The sequence below is a fragment of the Salmo trutta genome, chromosome 14, assembly GCF_901001165.1.
Source record: "Salmo trutta chromosome 14, fSalTru1.1, whole genome shotgun sequence".
Taxonomy (NCBI): Eukaryota; Metazoa; Chordata; class Actinopteri; order Salmoniformes; family Salmonidae; genus Salmo; species Salmo trutta.
This window is the reverse complement of record NC_042970.1, coordinates 19,023,429-19,042,180: the sequence shown is the minus strand read 5'-3', so window position 1 is coordinate 19,042,180 and position 18,752 is coordinate 19,023,429. Positions and strand designations below refer to the sequence as shown.

Genomic DNA, 18,752 nt, shown 5'->3' with positions numbered 1-18,752 from the left:
AGAGAGGTTTGAAACTCTCTTTGTTATTGGCCTATTAACTTCCTGCAAAACAACGACCTTTCAGGTGGTCTTTTCAAACAGCTTTTACACTAAAACAGCATAACCATCATTTTCACAATTTCACAGTATTATTCCAACCTCATAGTGTGGAAATATAAAACACCAGAAAATTGTGTTTTTAACTGCACTGGGCCTTTAACATGAGTTAACCACTGTCCTTCAAAGTTGATCAAACCCACGCCAGAAAGATAAAACAATGGCAACATATGTAGGGAAAGACACACAGACGCCAAGTAACCTTTCCAAATGGCAGACTGCTTGACATTTTAGGGACCTTGATTCAAACTTGGGAATAATAGTGGTTTTAATTATATGCATGTTTAAATTAGCAATTATTGATACAACCTAGTTGCACAAGCCCAGGGGATGGAAATGGCCGTCAAGACTGTTTAATTCATTTTTTAAAGCTCCTTCAAGTACATTTAATTTTCATTATACCACCACAGTTGTGTTTTCTCTGATGGTGAGGGTTGCATCAGCTCACCTGCTTGTCTCTTGCTCTAGTGTGTGTGTGTGTGTGTGTGTGTGTGTGTGTGTGTGTGTGTGTGTGTGTGTGTGTGTGTGTGTGTGTGTGTGTGTGTGTGTGTGTGTGTGTGTGTGTGTGTGTGTGTGTGTGTGTGGTCACTAGCTGTATAGCTGGTATGTAGAGCTCTGTGTGGCCTTGTTGGTCAGCTCATGTGTTATTCATTGGAGTCTAGTTGTGCTGTTGGCTGGTATCATGCTCACCTGGTGACTTCCACAATTTCATTTTAGGTGGCTGCTGTGCTGTGTATTGTGAGATGGATTTCCAATAAATAATAAAAAGGTGAACATTTTGTCAACCTGTGTTATAATTTTGTATTATATTTGAACAGAGGTAGCAAACTAGATGCATACACATGCTACATTAAAATACATTTTTCTGGGGAGGTACCTTTCTGCTCGTTTCTCTTATGATTTGCTTATCTCTTTGTGTTTTTTTTTATCCGCAGTAAAACTCATGAATTCATGATTTTCATTACCAATGGTGCATCAACTGAGCCAATGCTTTGCTGACCCAGCAAATTGCTGTCAAGTCCGTTTGAAATTTACTTTATAAAATTATTCACATTTTTAATAATTCAACTACTGTGCCTTTATTGTTTTCTGTCATTATTGTAATGACCATAGCTAAGGTGGTTACAGTATATTTGTCCCTAACAATGGCTCTTGTTCCATCAACGTAACAGTAAAATGAGTGGGTCCATTTCCAAAGCTGTTCTGTTTCGATTCAGCTACCCACTGAATTTGCTAAATGATTTGGCCAGAATATGTTATGCATCTAATACAATACTCTATTGACACTTTTTCTTCAGACAAATATCTCTTATGACATCTTAATAACAGGTGTCTAAAAACCCATTCCAATATCAATGTCCTGTGTCTGCATTACAGATGTAGAAGGTTTTTATTCAACATCAATACAGTGTGAGGGAAACATTGTACTGTGAGTTCTCTAATTATAATGCTGCTAACGTGTTATTTCCTCCCCATGTGGGATTACTTTCATCTTCCCCATTTAAGATACACATTCTGTTTGGATACTCAAATTACAAACCCTCTATTAAATCTGACTGCGCAAAAGGCATTGATCATAACCCCGATAGCTCCACTCCAACTTAGATTTAATTTGCACTTCCATTAATATCTATGAAACGTCCGATTGTCGTCTTCGGCGTATTGATGGTATTGTAAGCCCTGCCTTCATATAATGTTCCCCAGCGGCTATGTGGAAATGTTACAGAGAATTAGGCCGAGGAGCAGGCTCAGTGGAACTGGCACAGCACTCAGAAATTCATTATCCTAATAAATAGAAAGAAATGAGGGATGGAGAATCTTAAGATACATTTATCTTCCCCACAAAAAGCCCTGAATCTGGCTTGAGTGGAGGATTCAAACTTATGCACTTCTCATTATTGCTGCCTGTGCACCCAAGGGTGTTCTCAAGACCCTGAGACATCTTTAAAAAAATGGCCTGGTGATTCAATAGAAAAGCAATCACTTAGCACCTCTCCATCATAAGGCATTCAGCTTGCTGGGGTATTTGGATACACATGGCTGCATCTTTTAAGCACCCTGGTTGATTATTACATTAATGAGCAATACGTCCTAGAAATACTTTATTAGAATAAAATGAGGTTAATTTTATTTTGCTGCAGTTGATTCGGTGACTTCCTTGGCTTACACTACAGTATCAAACTGAAAGTATTTAGTTTGATTTGTTATTTTGATGAATGAGTTCTTACCTCTGTCTTTTGTACCGTGTGTTTATCCCTGGTTGAGATCTAGACATGTTTTGTCCTTAGGGACCACACCACTGGAGCCTGAAGAGATTAATTATGCTGTCATTATGAAATCATGAAGTTACAATAACGTTAGCTGCTATGGTGTTTACAGGTGTGTTGCTTCTCTAGAACCAGAGGAACCCCCTACAAGGAGGAATTTGGACCCCTCGGTGGATGACACTGTAGTAGTGATTATAAGTAGCAACATATCTGAAAGGCCTTTTTACATGCCTCTTGCTTCGTATACCTCTGCTTTGGCACTGCTTTGGTTGGTTTCTATGATCTATTGGCAGAATCTTCATATTTTGTTTTGTTCATTTTCAAAGGGGATTCCGCTTTTTTATGGTTCTGCCAGATTGATTCATTTGCAGGTCATTAAAAGAAAACCGTATCTTCTGAAAGCGTTGGGCTGCTCAGGTGGCGATGCCTGTGCAGGGAGACACGTCGTAAATAAAGCCAGCTACATTTCAAATGCCATAAGTAGGGGCACCTCAGATCCTTGCATGATTGCAGATATTTAACTTATGCATATCTAAAGGAGACCTCATTAACATTCAAGGAGCACTCATCTGTGTAGCAGGATCGTTCCGTAGGCCTCATATTGAACATGTTTATTCACATTCAGCAACCTCTCTCTCTCACTGTCATTTGAGGCATTGAAAATGTAACTCTCATAAAGTTGTATGAGAATATGATATAATGATTGTGTGCTGTGATGGAAAACAATTGACTAAATGAGTGGTTATACTATGTTGTAACACACGAACTCAAAGATCTGAGTGTTAAATGAATCACCATTTATTTGATTGTAGGTGGATCTTGCATGCTATATGAAATATGTTCACAGATGATCACACGAAACAATTGCCTCCACTACAATTTGACCAGTCATGTTTATTTGTAAAGAGTTTTTGAAGGTAATGTCAGTAGTACCATAATCTCCTTAGACCAGGGTTTCCCAAACTCAGTCCCGGGGCCACCACTGGGTGCACATTTAGTTTTTTGCCCTAGTTCTACACAGCTGATTCAAATCCTGCCTTAGGCATACCTCAGTATCTTTGGAGCCTCTGAATCATGCATGACAGATACTCAATAATAATTGGCGTGGATTGCCTCTGACATCAGTCTGTGTCTGACAGCTGCTTTGTTCTGTGGTCAGATCTCCTATTTAACACATCAAAGAGTGTGTCTGCTTCACACACCTTCTCTGACACCATATCTGACACCAAATCTGACACCAGGGACAAGCACAGCTGATTCTACTTGTCAACTAATCATCAACCCCTTGACAAGTTGAATGAGGTGTGTTTGTCTGGGGCTTCAACCAAAATGTGTACTGTTGGGGGTACTGGAGGACCGGAGTTAGGAACCACTGCTCTATAGAATACATCATAAAGGTGCATGTATTATGCTCTGTGCAAATTGGATAACCATTTAACAGCTAGCTTGTCTTCTAATGAGTATGATATACTGTACTCAAGATATGGTGGAAGACGTGATTTCAATGTACAGTAGCAGCTATACTCAAATGTTTTTATGATACTGTCATCCAGTTCTGAAAGAAAAAATGTATGTCTAAAACTGCTCCATGACATTTCAACTTAAAACCAAAGGCTGTGGATTCCGTAACAGTCATGAACATGACAACAAGCGCATTCCCTGAGGGGAATCACAAGCCCTTTTACAGTAGGCCTGTGTAGATTTACAGGGGTTGAAAGGTGAATAGGAGGAGTTATGCCATGCTCATCAGCAGAAGTCTGGAAGATACATGGGAGAGATCGATCTGCAGCTAATGCAATTCTCATTATTTCTTTGAATACATTCTCCAGAGGACAGGCACTTAGGAGGTACCTGGCGTTAGGACAGTGTTAGCTGTTCCTTCATAAGCCCTGGGAAGCTGCTCTCCACTGCTGACTGGAACGAGGCAAGGCAGTGCCTCTTTAATGACTCCAAGTTAAATACTGCATTTAGTGGGACGTATAAAGAGAGAGGCATGCTCTTTTTCTGTAGGCAGCATCCAGCATTTTGATGACTCTAACAAGAACACAATAAATTGTTCCTCATTATTCAGTAATTAACTCCAATGCGCCAGGTCCCCATCCCCCTGCGCCACACTCTAAATCACCCCCTCCTCCCCCCTCCTTCTTCTGCTACACAGCTCTTTAATTTCCTCTACGCTGTGGGGACAGGAGGGGAGGGGATGGGGGCCACGGCGAGTTTGATGTCGTCCATCATCCCCTGCCATGTTTGCCGACCCCACACCCTAAACTAAACTCAACTTCCCTCCCTACCTTTCCTCCATTTCCCTTACCCACCCCTTACAGAGGTCTGGGCCCCACCTACAGTATGGGACAACACCTGGTGGAGTGTTAGGGCCCCCCAACCTGGGAAGATACCATGGGCATCAGTTATGTTCGGTGAGGGGGACTGTGATGATGATGAGATAGCAGTGTTCTTCTACTATCAAGCGATCATCACTACGCCTCCAGCCTTCATTCAGTAGTCAGTACATGAGATTTTCCCTTCCTCCTCCTGCTCTTAATTGTTAAAATGAGGCCATTAATTGGAGGCTGAGTCAAATCACCTGTCATTTCAGATGGGAATCAGCTGCTGATTGAAAGGTATCATAAAAGCCTGCCCAGGGCCTGGTTGGTACGGCTGTGCCTGCTGGGAGGGAGCTCCTTTTGTGCCTTGGCACACGCAGCCCAAAGGCCCAGAGCTCACTCTACTTTCTCTACTGTAGATTGGGCCTGTGCTCCTGAGTGACACAGATCCACACACATGGCCCAAATATAGATTCAAGAAAGGCAGTAGTGTCAGGCTCAATTCCTGGAGGATGCTGTGGGAGTGTTAGTTTCTACTGCTCCAGTGCCTCTGGCCTAATTGGGTAGGATGCACATAGCACACACATGCCATTCCTCAAAGAGTAAGGTCAAGTTCATTTAAAGGAGTAATAGGGAAATCAGACATGTAAACTAAACTGAGACAATAGCAAAGTACAATCCACAGAATGTTTTTACATGTTCCTGTAATCATCTACAATTACTTTTCTCTGAAGCACAGCAGTTATTGAAAATAAGGATTGTGCATTCTTCAATATGGGTGTAATTTGAGATGAAAAGGAAAGGATTTGGACAGAGGAAATACAGGGCCTTATGAGAAACACATGCATCAACATTTGTGTCAGCAATGACGTATACCCACCTAACACACCCAAACAATCTTCACTTCTCCGACAGATACATTTTGCACTTCAAGGTACAGTAAACAATACCTAAATTCACTTATAATGCTCCATTTGTTTTTAAAAATCACAGTGAAAATGTTGTCAATATTAACACAGAAAGAACATAAGAAAAACATACCTAAATTATTCCAACAGCACAGTGCTACATAAAGCCTTTGAAAGGAACACATCTCCAGGGAACACATCTCCAGGGAACACATCTCCACACGGACTGAATCTTGAGAAAGAGTACACAAGATGCTGACAAACCCGCAGTTTGAAATAAAAAAACGACTAAACACATTATGTTAATATTTAATGTTGCTGTTCCTCAGGAGGCCACTCTGAGTTGCATTAGGGCTGTGTGAGAGGGTCTGAGGGGAGGTTGTATTAGGGCTGTGTGAGAGGGTCTGAGGGGAGGTTGTATTAGGGCTGTGTGAGAGGGTCTGAGGGGAGATTGTATTAGGGCTGTGTGAGAGGGTCTGAGGGGAGGTTGTATTAGGGTTGTGTGAGAGGGTCTGAGGGGAGGTTGTATTAGGGTTGTGTGAGAGGGTCTGGGGGAGGTTGTATTAGGGCTGTTTGAGAGGGTCTGAGGGGAGGTTGTATTAGGGCTGTGTGAGAGGGTCTGGGGGAGGTTGTATTAGGGCTGTTTGAGAGGGTCTGAGGGGAGGTTGTATTAGGGCTGTTTGAGAGGGTCTGAGGGGAGGTTGTATTAGGGCTGTGTGCTCTGGAGGAAGAGCCTGCATCACACTAATAAAGCGATTGGGGCCTCAAACTCCAAAGAAAAACTCACATCCGATTAGAGAGCAGAGATGCATGTCAACATGCCAGCTAACACAACAGATAATAAGATAAACTTTAGTTAATGCAAGTCTAGCATCACTAAACACAATAATGGAGAATTATCCCAGTACAACATTATACAACCACAATAACAAAGGCGATGTTAAAAGATTAGACTCTTTGCACACGTGTTTTGAGTTCAGCTGTGAACAGTGGTGAGACGTGCAAGATAATGGGTCAACACTATTCTGTGAGCAGTCATTTAACCGCATGCATGTGGTACAGTACAAAGCAATGACAGCCACTTGACCTCCTCCTCTCCTCCTGGACTGAGCTGGGACATCTAGCTGGGACATCCTGTGAACCGGGGAACTAAAGGACAGGCCATTTGGATGTGATTAAAATGCATTAGAGATCCTAAAACCCATGCTGCTCCCCAAGCTATCAGGTAATTTGAAAGAGTTCCAGCGAGTTTAAGACGGGCAGATGTTTTCAGTTTAAGCCAAGCATCTGTTTATGCAGACGCACTTTATGTTTAAAAAACCCACAACGGACCTTCAATAGATTTTATGGTGCAGTATTAGCTGGAGTAGTCAGCTTTGTAATTGTGCCGCTGCAGTTAATAAGCAAATTGGTCACAAGCAGCGTTCCCATTCTGAACAAAATACTTACTATACATGGTCATTAGGTGTCTGCATACAGTGTTACTATTTGTTCTACTGTACTGCGGTCTAGGCAGGAGTGTCACCAATTTAATTTTAGCATACTGTGGTTAAGTCCTCTTAAAACGTCAAGATCCAGTTTTCATACAATAGTTAGCCTAACGTTCACAATCAAAAGCTTTCGTGTTTTTTCACAAATACTCTCCATATGCATTTTCATATAAACCAGTATAACTTTCTAACTCTTAGCAAACAATACAACAGCATTACATGAGCTCAGTGTCTCAGACAACTGGGCTGTGACTTTCTTCTTGTTTGTACAACAGGATTACACTGTTGGTCTTCACATCTGATAACAGAAAAGAAATGTTTAGCGAGTAGAGAAACATAATAACCCTCGGTGTCCATGGTGATGAAGAGTAGACGGGCCCTGTCTGCCTGACCTCCCAGAGAAACATAATAACCCCCGGTGTCCATGGTGATGAAGAGTAGACGGGCCCTGTCTGCCTGACCTCCCAGAGAAACATAATAACCCTCGGTGTCCATGGTGATGAAGAGTAGACGGCCCTGTCTGCCTGACCTCCCAGAGAAACATAATAACCCCCGGTGTCCATGGTGATGAAGAGTAGACGGGCCCTGTCTGCCTGACCTCCCAGAGAAACATAATAACCCTCGGTGTCCATGGTGATGAAGAGTAGACGGCCCTGTCTGCCTGACCTCCAAGAGAAACATAATAACCCTCGGTGTCCATGGTGATGAAGAGTAGACGGGCCCTGTCTGTCTGACCTCCCAGAGGAACCTAATAACCCACGGTGTCCATGGTGATGAAGAGTAGACGGGCCCTGTCTGCCTGACCTCCCAGAGGAACCTAATAACCCACGGTCTGCATGGTGGTGAAGAGTAGACGGGCCCTGTCTGCCTGACCTCCCAGAGGAACCTAATAACCCCCGGTGTCCATGGTGATGAAGAGTAGACGGGCCCTGTCTGCCTGACCTCCCAGAGGAACCTAATAACCCACGGTCTGCATGGTGATGAAGAGTAGACGGGCCCTGTCTGTCTGACCTCCCAGAGAAACATAATAACCCCCGGTGTCCATGGTGATGAAGAGTAGACGGGCCCTGTCTGCTTGACCTCCCAGAGGAACCTAATAACCCACGGTGTCCATGGTGATGAAGAGTAGACGGGCCCTGTCTGTCTGACCTCCCAGAGGAACATAATAACCCTCGGTGTGCATGGTGGTGAAGAGTAGACGGGCCCTGTCTGCTTGACCTCCCAGAGAAACAGATGATGCATTACTTCATGCTGCTCTTGCTGTGTACTTTACCTAGAGAGAGTGACATACCCACCAATACTCCAGTGTCCATGTCCTATTATATGACAAGGACCCATTTCAGATTGAAGTGATCCAAACAGTCAGCCGCCACTTGAGAGGACCATCTTCACGAACAGAGTTCGATGGGAACTACACGGACGAGTGTCCTAGACATGTCCTAGACATGCCATCTCCAACTGTTTCTGTGGTAACAATGACACTACATTGAAATAGACCTGTGAACATGAAAGGTTAAGAAAAAGGAACTGACAGGCTGAGGTGTCTGTTGGTGTACAACACTTCAGGGGTTGAATCACAACACTCAGAGCAGGCATTGTCCACTGTGTACCTCACTGTTCTCTGCAGTTAGGACCTCAGCACATAGGCTTAGATTTGCTAACACATACAATACTACACATGCAACAAGCTAGGTCAATGTCGTGCTGATACAAGGTAACTAGTAAAGGTCATGGTTTGACCCGTCTAAAGGTCATGGTTTGACCCCTCTACCATCCTTCAGTGAATGCAAGTCCATGATGAAAATGATTATTTATTTTGTTCATAGAGGTTGAGGAGCAGCCATTCTCTCTTAACTGCAAGGTTAAAGCCTTGTAAATTCCCAGTTCAACATCAGTCCCCATGTTAGCAGTATATTCTTAGGCCTATTTGTTGAACATATGCTGTGCCGTGACTGCAGGTTCGCCCTAGCTTAGCCTCCTTGTTCTTCAGCCCATAACGTTAAGGATAGCTAGCGATAACATATCTCAGAAAGCTCCATAGCCAGCTCCAGAAACTCACCTGTCTCTTGACAGGAGTCAAACAGGCCACAGTCAAAGTCAAAGTTACAGTTGCAGTCATTGCTAGGTATGGCCTCCACTGAGGAGGAGTACTGTCTGTAGGAAGGGCAGCAGCAATAGGTGGCTTCGTCACAGGAGTTTGGCAACATGAGGAACAGATCGTAGAACCTACAGAAGAGGCAGTTCAGGACAATCCCTGCACAGTCAGCTGAGAGGAAGAGGGAAAGACATGGGAGAACATTAGGAGCAATCAGATTCTAGTACAACATTAAACTATACATAGATAATGCTGAACCCTTTAACTTTATAAGTTGTTCATTTTTATTTAATTAATAACTGAAATTAGGACATACTATGAATGTATTAAAATGTTGATTTAAGGACATTATATTCCCAAAAATGTGACAGGAAAATGTTATCTCCTAAAAAACAATTGCAGCCTAGACAACCCATAACCGTGACCCATTTAAAAGTCTGTGCTGTAGTAAATGCTTCCAACAGCCAGCCCCTATACCTTGGGATTTGTCTTCAGGACATAGATCGACTGTGCTCCTAAAAGACCTGCATGCTGTCAGTCCTCACTTATTGTTTTGAACATTTTAAAAGCTTCCACGCTCTCCCTGGGCTTTCTTTTACACATGCATAATTTAGCAAATCACCTCTCACTCCCTCACAGGGAGACAACTGAGGAAGCTGTTTGGAGACGTAATCAATTACCATCAGCCTCTATGGGTCTTTCACTAGGAACATTCTAAAGTTGCACCGTGGCTGCTCTGAAACAACGTGCTGTGGGTCTTCCCAGCACCCTTGGCAAAAATGCTACCCCCTGGGTGCCATTTAACATGAGGTCACTGGACTAAAATGATGACCATGAAGAGACAGCAATAATGTGGGTTGTTGCTGAGAAATGCATTGGGAGTTGGTCTTTATAACTGTTAAAAACTATTAATATAAACAGCTTTGCAACACACAAGTGCAGTATAACTAGCTATGCAACATATGCCAGGCTATTTGGATAAGTGTCCAAATACATTCTATAAAAAAAAAAAAAAGGCAAACTTTCATAATCTATCCCATACACCAACATCTCTACAACTATGTAGTGAAACATCATTTTGAATCAATTGCTTAATAAATATGTATCTAATCAGTGCATCGCAATTTTCCTGATCTATGTTTTAAATAATTCAAGTACATATGCAATCAATTGTGTTGCTTCATTAAGTGACAAGTTTTTACATTATAGGATTTTCTTCTACTGTCGTTTCTGTATCTGAATTATTCACACATTTTAATAATGTATAATAAAAATGCATTTAAACATGCTTACAGCAGAGTAAAATATGAAGCTAGTAATAGGTCGCATTTTAAATTCTTACTAAGTAGTGGGTTACAAACATCAACCAGTAGTCTGTGGCTTGACCATACAGGATGTGAATTGAGTATACAGCTTTGTCTTGAGCTGCTGCACATCCTATTGCTAATGTCCTGACTACCTGTTTCTAGAAGACAATTGCCATGAAACAGAGACCAGTGTTAGGGGAACTTTGTCTTTGTCACTTGGACTGTGGAGTGTATTATAACGTTGTAATTGTTCAATCATGAGGCTGGTGTGAATGCAACTTGTGTGACTTACCTCCTGTGTCAGTCTGATGAGAGGAGGTGGAGAGAGAGTCTGATGAGGAGGAGTTCCTGCTGTACTTGTTCACAGTGAAAAGAGAAGTGGAGCTGTCCTTCTCCCTGGGCCGCTGAGGATCATGGGAGGCCTGGTCTGTGTCAGCCTTCCCTGGATCTGGCTCGTTCTCTGGAATGATGCTCAGCTTCCGGACACTGACTGGGGCCTCACTAAGAACCTCCCCTATCAAACAGGAAATAATATATTCTGAGTATCCACACAAATGAGTATTAATTCCACCCACGCGCATGCACACACACAACTCTGTGGGGGGGACATAATATAATTTGTTATTTTTCAATTTCAGAATGTGGGGGGGGATATGTCCCCCCCGTCCCCAGTGAAAGTTGCGCCCCTGTCCGTTTCCATAAAAATAAACTGTCATTCTCAAAATACTTAACAGGGAAGCAGGATACACTGAAAAACAATGTAGCTATCCAGTGGGGGAAATTATTGATTGAAAACTCTTATGAAGAGTTTAGATTGAATAACCTCCCTTGAACTTGACAACTGTCCATTCCCCAGTACAGAATAACATCTAGGCTTGGTTTTAAACTATCCTCTATTGCAGCATAGTTTCCACAGTGATGAAACCAGACATGCACGTCCAGCTGTTAGGGGCTTTAGCAGGTACCACTCTACAGTTTGGTACCAGTCTACAGTTTGGTTCCACTCTACAGTTTGGTTCCACTCTACAGATCTCTACAGTTTGGTACCAGTCTGCAGTTTGGTTCCACTCTACAGATCTCTACAGTTTGGTACCACTCTACAGTTTGGTACCACTCTACAGATCTCTACAGTTTGGTACCACTCTACAGTTTGGTTCCACTCTGCAGTTTGGTTCCACTTTACAGTTTGGTTCCACTCTGCAGTTTGGTTCCACTTTACAGTTTGGTACCACTCTACAGTTTGGTTCCACTCTGCAGTTTGGTTCCACTTTACAGTTTGGTACCACTCTACAGTTTGGTTCCACTCTGCAGTTTGGTTCCACTTTACAGTTTGGTACCACTCTACAGTTTGGTACCACTCTACAGTTTGGTACCACTCTGCAGTTTGGTTCCACTCTACAGTTTGGTTCCACTTTACAGTTTGGTACCACTCTACAGTTTGGTACCACTCTACAGTTTGGTTCCACTCTGCAGTTTGGTTCCACTCTACAGTTTGGTTCCACTTTACAGTTTGGTTCCACTCTACAGATCTCTACAGTTTGGTACCACTCTACAGTTTGGTACCACTCTACAGTTTGGTACCACTCTGCAGTTTGGTGCCACTCTACAGTTTGGTTCCACTTTACAGTTCGGTACCGCTCTGCAGTTTGGTACCACTCTACAGTTTGGTACCACTCTACAGTTTGGTACCACTTTACAGTTTGGTACCACTTTACAGTTTGGTACCACTCTGCAGTTTGGTTCCACTCTACAGTTTGGTTCCACTCTACAGTTTGGTACCACTCTGCAGTTTGGTTCCACTCTACAGTTTGGTTCCACTCTGCAGTTTGGTTCCACTTTACAGTTTGGTTCCACTTTACAGTTTGGTACCACTCTACAGATCTCTACAGTTTGGTTCCACTCTGCAGTTTGGTTCCACTCTGCAGTTTGGTTCCACTCTACAGTTTGGTTCCACTCTGCAGTTTGGTTCCACTTTACAGTTTGGTACCACTCTACAGTTTGGTACCACTCTACAGTTTGGTACCACTCTACAGTTTGGTTCCACTCTGCAGTTTGGTTCCACTTTACAGTTTGGTTCCACTCTACTGTTTGGTACCACTCTGCAGTTTGGTACCACTCTACAGTTTGGTTCCACTTTACAGTTTGGTACCACTCTGCAGTTTGGTACCACTCTACAGTTTGGTTCCACTTTACAGTTTGGTACCACTCTGCAGTTTGGTTCCACTCTACAGATCTCTACAGTTTGGTTCCACTCTGCAGTTTGGTTCCACTCTGCAGTTTGGTTCCACTCTACAGTTTGGTTCCACTCTACAGTTTGGTTCCACTCTGCAGTTTAGTTCCACTTTACAGTTTGGTACCACTCTACAGTTTGGTACCACTCTACAGTTTGGTTCCACTCTGCAGTTTGGTTCCACTTTACAGTTTGGTACCACTCTACAGTTTGGTTCCACTCTGCAGTTTGGTTCCACTTTACAGTTTGGTTCCACTCTACAGTTTGGTACCACTCTGCAGTTTGGTTCCACTTTACAGTTTGGTACCACTCTGCAGTTTGGTTCCACTCTACAGATCTCTGCAGTTTGGTTCCACTCTACAGATCTCTACAGTTTGGTTCCACTCTGCAGTTTGGTTCCACTCTACAGTTTGGTTCCACTCTGCAGTTTGGTTCCACTTTACAGTTTGGTACCACTCTACAGTTTGGTTCCACTCTGCAGTTTGGTTCCACTTTACAGTTTGGTACCACTCTACAGTTTGGTTCCACTCTACAGTTTGGTTCCACTCTACAGTTTGGTTCCACTCTACAGTTTGGTTCCACTTTACAGTTTGGTACCACTCTATCTTGTGATAGAGATATGTGGTGGTCTAGGTAATTCAGTATAATTTCAGTACCTTGTAGTGTGCAAACTAGGATCACCTTCATGAATCCCCGAGCTGACAAGGTAAAAATCTGTCGTATTGCCCCTGAGCATGGCAGTTAGCCCATTGTTCCCCAGGTGCCGTTCGACGTGGATGTCGATTATGGCAGCCCCCCGCACCTCTCTGAATCAGAGGCGGAGACACATTTCACTTGAAGGCATTCAGTTGTACAACTGACTAGGTATCCCCCTTTCCCTTTCCCATTATGGGGTTGAACACTATTAGTGCTAACATTACTTCGAACTTTGCAGTATGTCTATATTTTCCAGCAATGCTAATCACTGAGAAGTGGTAGGAAGTGTTTATTTGTAACTTGTTCAGTGTGCATAACTTATTTATTCTGAAAGCTAAGCCGCAGTGATGTACTGTATATCCCAGTTTTGGTATATTTCACTTTGATTCTGATGATCTCATCAGTTGTATCTCCAGTTTTACAGGGAACAGAATAGTTGATCAATCTGCTTTTCACAGGCTGCTCTACCGTGTTTATTTTTTTACCACCTATTATAAATTACTTATTTACCATAACTTTTGTCTCCCTTTAATTTAACATTTAATGTCCTATGATTTATTAACATGTTGGACACATTTTCCAAACAGGAATACACATTATTTTTTCTATATTAAATAGTCAAAAGGAGATATAGTAGAAATATGCATGGAGTTACAGAATCAATGAAGTCTGCCGCGTACCAGAGCTGAAAATCATTGAGATGCCCCTGGGTAAGCTAATAAATGAGGTAACTACTGCAGCTGGTCTGTGCCCATTAGCTAATAGAGAAATAAGGCCTGCAGGCATGAGATACATTTTTTAACTGTTTCCTCCATGCTACACTTTCTACAATGCCTCTTTCATTATCACAAAGCTTTTTTCATGAAAAGTTGGGATGGAACTAGCTGCACTACATGACCAAAGTATGTGGACACCTCTTAACAGCCTCCACTCTTCTGGGAAGGCTTTTCACTAGATGTTGGAACATTGCTGCGGAGATTTGCTTCCATTCAGCCACAAGAGCATTAGTGAGGTCGGCTGCTGATGTTGGGCTATTAGGCTCGCAGTCAGCATTCCAATTCATCCCAAAGATGTTCGATAGGTTTGAGGTCAGGGCTCTTTGTAGGTCAGTCAAGTTCTTCCACACCGATCTCGACAAACCATTTCTTGATGGACCTCGTTTTGTGCTCCTGGGCATTGACATGCTGAAACAGGACACTGCCTTCCCCAAACTGTTGCCACAAAGTTGGAAGCACAGAATCATCTACAATGTTATTGTATGCTGTAGTGTTAAGGTTTCCCTTCACTGGAACTAAGGGGCCTAGCCCGAACCATGAAAAACAGCCCCAGACCATTATTCCTCCTCCACCAAACTTTACAGTAAGCACTATGCATTGGGGCAGGTAGCAACTCCTGGCATCCGCCAAACCCAGATTTATCCGTTGGACTGACAGATAGTGAAGTGTGATTCATCACTCCAGAGAACTAATTTCCATGCTCCATAGTCCAATGGTTTCGAGCTTTACACCACTCTAGCCGACGCTTGGCATTGCGCATGGTGATCTTAGGCTTGTTTGAGACTGCTCGGCCATGGAAAATCATTTCATGAAGCTCCCGACAAACATATATTGTGTTGACGTTGCTTCCAGAGGCAGTTTGGAACTCGGTAGTGAGTGTTGCAACCAAGGACAAATGATTTTCATGCACTACGCGCTTCAACACGCTGCGGTCTCATTCTGTGAACTTGTGTGGCCTACCACTTCACGGCTCTAGCAGGGCAGAAATTTTACAAATGGACTTGTTAGAAAGGTGGCATCCTATGATGGTGCCACGTTGAAAGTCACTGAGCTCTTCAGTAAGGCCATTCTACTGCCAATGTTTGTCTATGGAGATTGCATGACTCTGTGCTCGATTTTATACACCTGTCAGCAACGGGTTTGGCTGAAATAGCCAAATCCACTAATTTGAAGGGGTGTCCACATACATTTGTATATATAGTGTATGTAGTTGTGCAGCCTGTTCTCATAGACTAGACGGAACATAATAAAGGTAAATCCGGGACAATCTAATGAGTATGATATCTTACTTTTGGTTCGGTTAGATAAGACAGATGATTACATAAGACAAAAACTAAAGTAAGATAGTTGGTCGAGGTGGATGGGTTGTTCGAATCTCATCAAAGTTGCGAGTTTGAATCTCATCATGGACAACTTTAGCATTTTAGCTAATTAGCTACTTCGCAACTAAACTCAGCAAAAAAAGAAATGTCCCTTTTTCAGGACCCTGCCTTTCAAAGATAATTTGTAAAAATCCAAATAACTTCACAGATCTTCATTGTAAAGGGTTTAACACTGTTTCCTATGCTTGTTGAATGAACCATAAACAATTAATGAAAATGCACCTGTGGAATGGTCGTTAAGACACTAACAGCTTACAGACGGTAAGCAATTAAGGTCACAGTTATGAAAACTTAGGACACTAAAGAGGCCTTTCTACTGACTCTGAAAAACACCAAAAGAAAGATGTCCAGTGTCGCTGCTCATCTGCGTGAACGTGCCTTAGGCATGCTGCAAGGAGGCATGAGGACTGCAGATGTGGCCTGGGCAATAAATTGCAATGTCCGTACTGTGAGACGCCTAAGACAGTGCTACATGGAGACAGGACGGACAGCTGATCATCCTTGCAGTGGCAGACCACGTGTAACAACACCTGCGCAGGATTGGTACATCGAAACATCACACCTGCGGGACAGGTACAGGATGGCAACAACAACTGCCCGAGTTACACCAGGAACGCACCATCCCTCCATCAGTGATCAGACTGTCCGCAATAGGCTGAGAGAGGCTGGACTGAGGGCTTGTAGGCCTGTTGTAAGGCAGGTCCTCACCAGACATCACCGGCAACAACGTCGCCTATGGGCACAACCCCACCGTTGCTGGACCAGACAGGACAGGTAAAAAGTGCTCTTCACTGACGAGTCACGGTTTTGTCTCACCAGGGGTGATGGTCGGATTCACGTTTATCGTCGAAGGAATGAGCGTTACACCAAGCTGTATTCTGGATCGATTTGGAGGTGGAGGGTCCGTCATGGTCTGGGGCGGTGTCTCACAGCATCATCGGACTGAGCTTGTTGTCATTGCAGGCAATCTCAACGCTGTGCATTACAGGGAAGACATTTTCTAAAAACCTTCCAAAATAATCAGGGGCGCCCCCTATTGACTTGGTCCGGGTGGGTGGGTGGGGGGGTGGGGGGGGTGGGGGGTGCTCCCTACCCGGTCATGGACCCATTGCATCCCCCTGAAGGCATTAAAAACCATTAAAAAAAATCTGCGCCTGGTAGCCCGTTCAATCACCAGGCGCACAGCTGAACTTCTCATGACAGAGAAGTGAGCCCGGATCTCAATCCCATTGAGCACGTCTGGGACCTGTTGGATCGGAGTGTGAGGGTAGGGCCATTCCCCCCAGAAATTACCGGGAACTTGCAGGTGCCTTGGTGGAAGACTGGGGTAATATCTCACAGCAAGAACTGGCAAATCTGGTACAGTCCATGAGGAGGAGATGCACTGCAGTCCTTAATGCAGCTGGTGGCCATACCAGATACTGAGTCTTACTTTTGATTTTGACCCCCCCTTTGTTCAGGGACACATTATTCCATTTCTGTTAATCACATGTCTGTGGAACTTGTTCAGTTTATGTCTCAGTTGTTGAATCTTGTTATGTTCATACAAATATTCACGCATGTTAAGTTTGCTGAAAATAAACGCAGTTGATAGTGAGAGGACGTTTCTTTTTTTGCTGAGTTTACTTAGCATGGTAGGTAGCTTTAACCCTTTTAGCTAATCCTTCAACTAAACCTAACCTTAACCCTTTCACCTAACTCCTAAACTTAACGCTAAGCTTAACCCCTAGGTTAGCTAATGTTAGCCACCTAGCTAGAATTCATAACATATCATACATTTTGCAAATTCGTTACATTTACTGTAGTATGTTTAACAAATTCATAACATGTTGAACGTTTTGCAAATTTCATATAATATGAAATGGGTGATGGATATCCACAAATTCATACATACCATATGAAACGTAACATTTGATGCTTAATGAGTGTTTTGGATTTACATACAGAATAATACAAAATGCTCTGAGACCAGGTTGAGTAGTGTGATCACTTGGCTGTATTGTATCAAGCCTACCATAATAGTTATATATGTAAATAATAAACAATGTCAGATAATTTAGATATTTTTTTCAGTAAGGTAAAGTTAATTCCTTTTAGAAAACTTACCATCTCTTACCAAAGAGCATTTATTTCCACCTTTCCTTTCCATTTCTTTTCCACGTTCTTCCTCTGTTCTGGTTTTCTGGTCTGCCATCAGATCCATTGCTGCATAAATCAAATATAGGCTGTATTAATAACACAGAATTGATTGATCATCGGTCAAAAACTTCAAATTACAGTTTTGGATAAACATTCATGCATTGAAACAGTCAAGAGTTCAAAGGCATATTGCAAACATATCTACAAGTTACTGAAACTGTTAATGCACTATCTGTCTCTAGGATCACAAACCATCTGCTCATCCTCGAGATAACAGGTAGAATATGAAGGCAAGCAAGCATCAAATATCAATCAATACTTTTCTGCATCAAACCAATTCGTTGTGTGAATGAAAAGAAATGCAGCGTACTGTACCTGTGGAAACTGTCAGCGGATGGTCAGGCTCCTTGTGGACCGAATTCTCCGGGATCATCATACACACATCATGCACTCCTGCAATCCCTCGCGCAAGTTCCATTTGGCATGACCCAGACCCACCCTATCATTATGATGACGTTTGCAAAAGGCTTATAGCAACCTCTCTGCGTATACAGCTAATTGAACAAATACGTTCTGAAACCAGCCTGTTAGTAGCCTACCAGTGTGTGAGAAAGTAACATGTCTCAATGCTCCAGGAGGTGGCAAGAAGGACAACAGTCTTATTTCAGACGAAGTCGGGTGTTTCATTTACAGCAGGGCTGTTAATTTCCGGTCCTGAAAGGCCAAAACACTTCTGTTTTTCATCCTCCACTTCTAGGGCCAGCTCTAGCCTTTTGGGGGCCCTTAGCGAGATTTGGATGGGGGGGATCAAAACCACCTTGCGCAAAAGATGTTTGTGGTCCTCCTCTTGTCCTCTTGACGATGGAGAGAAAATAATGTATTTTAAAGTTATTTTCCTGCAATTCTACACATTTTACCATGGGCATAGAGACAATGTGGCCATTTTAAAGGCCCAGTGCAGTCAAAACATAATTTGCCTCTGTTTTCTACACTGAACAAAAATATAAACGCAACGTGTAACAATTTCAACGATTTTACTGAG

General features: G+C 42.9%; 1 protein-coding gene across 1 annotated transcript; it reads right to left on the bottom strand.

Moving 5' to 3' along the window:
- Nucleotides 1–7,744: 7,744 nt before the first annotated feature.
- Nucleotides 7,745–18,548, bottom strand: mdfic2 (MyoD family inhibitor domain containing 2). Its single transcript, XM_029774731.1, has 4 exons — nucleotides 18,086–18,548; nucleotides 17,678–17,776; nucleotides 10,780–11,001; nucleotides 7,745–9,351 (listed from the first exon to the last, which is right to left on the bottom strand). The coding sequence occupies exons 1-4, from the start codon at nucleotides 18,186–18,188 to the stop codon at nucleotides 9,095–9,097; spliced, it is 681 nt and encodes a 226-aa protein (XP_029630591.1). The 5' UTR covers nucleotides 18,189–18,548; the 3' UTR covers nucleotides 7,745–9,094.
- Nucleotides 18,549–18,752: the final 204 nt, after the last annotated feature.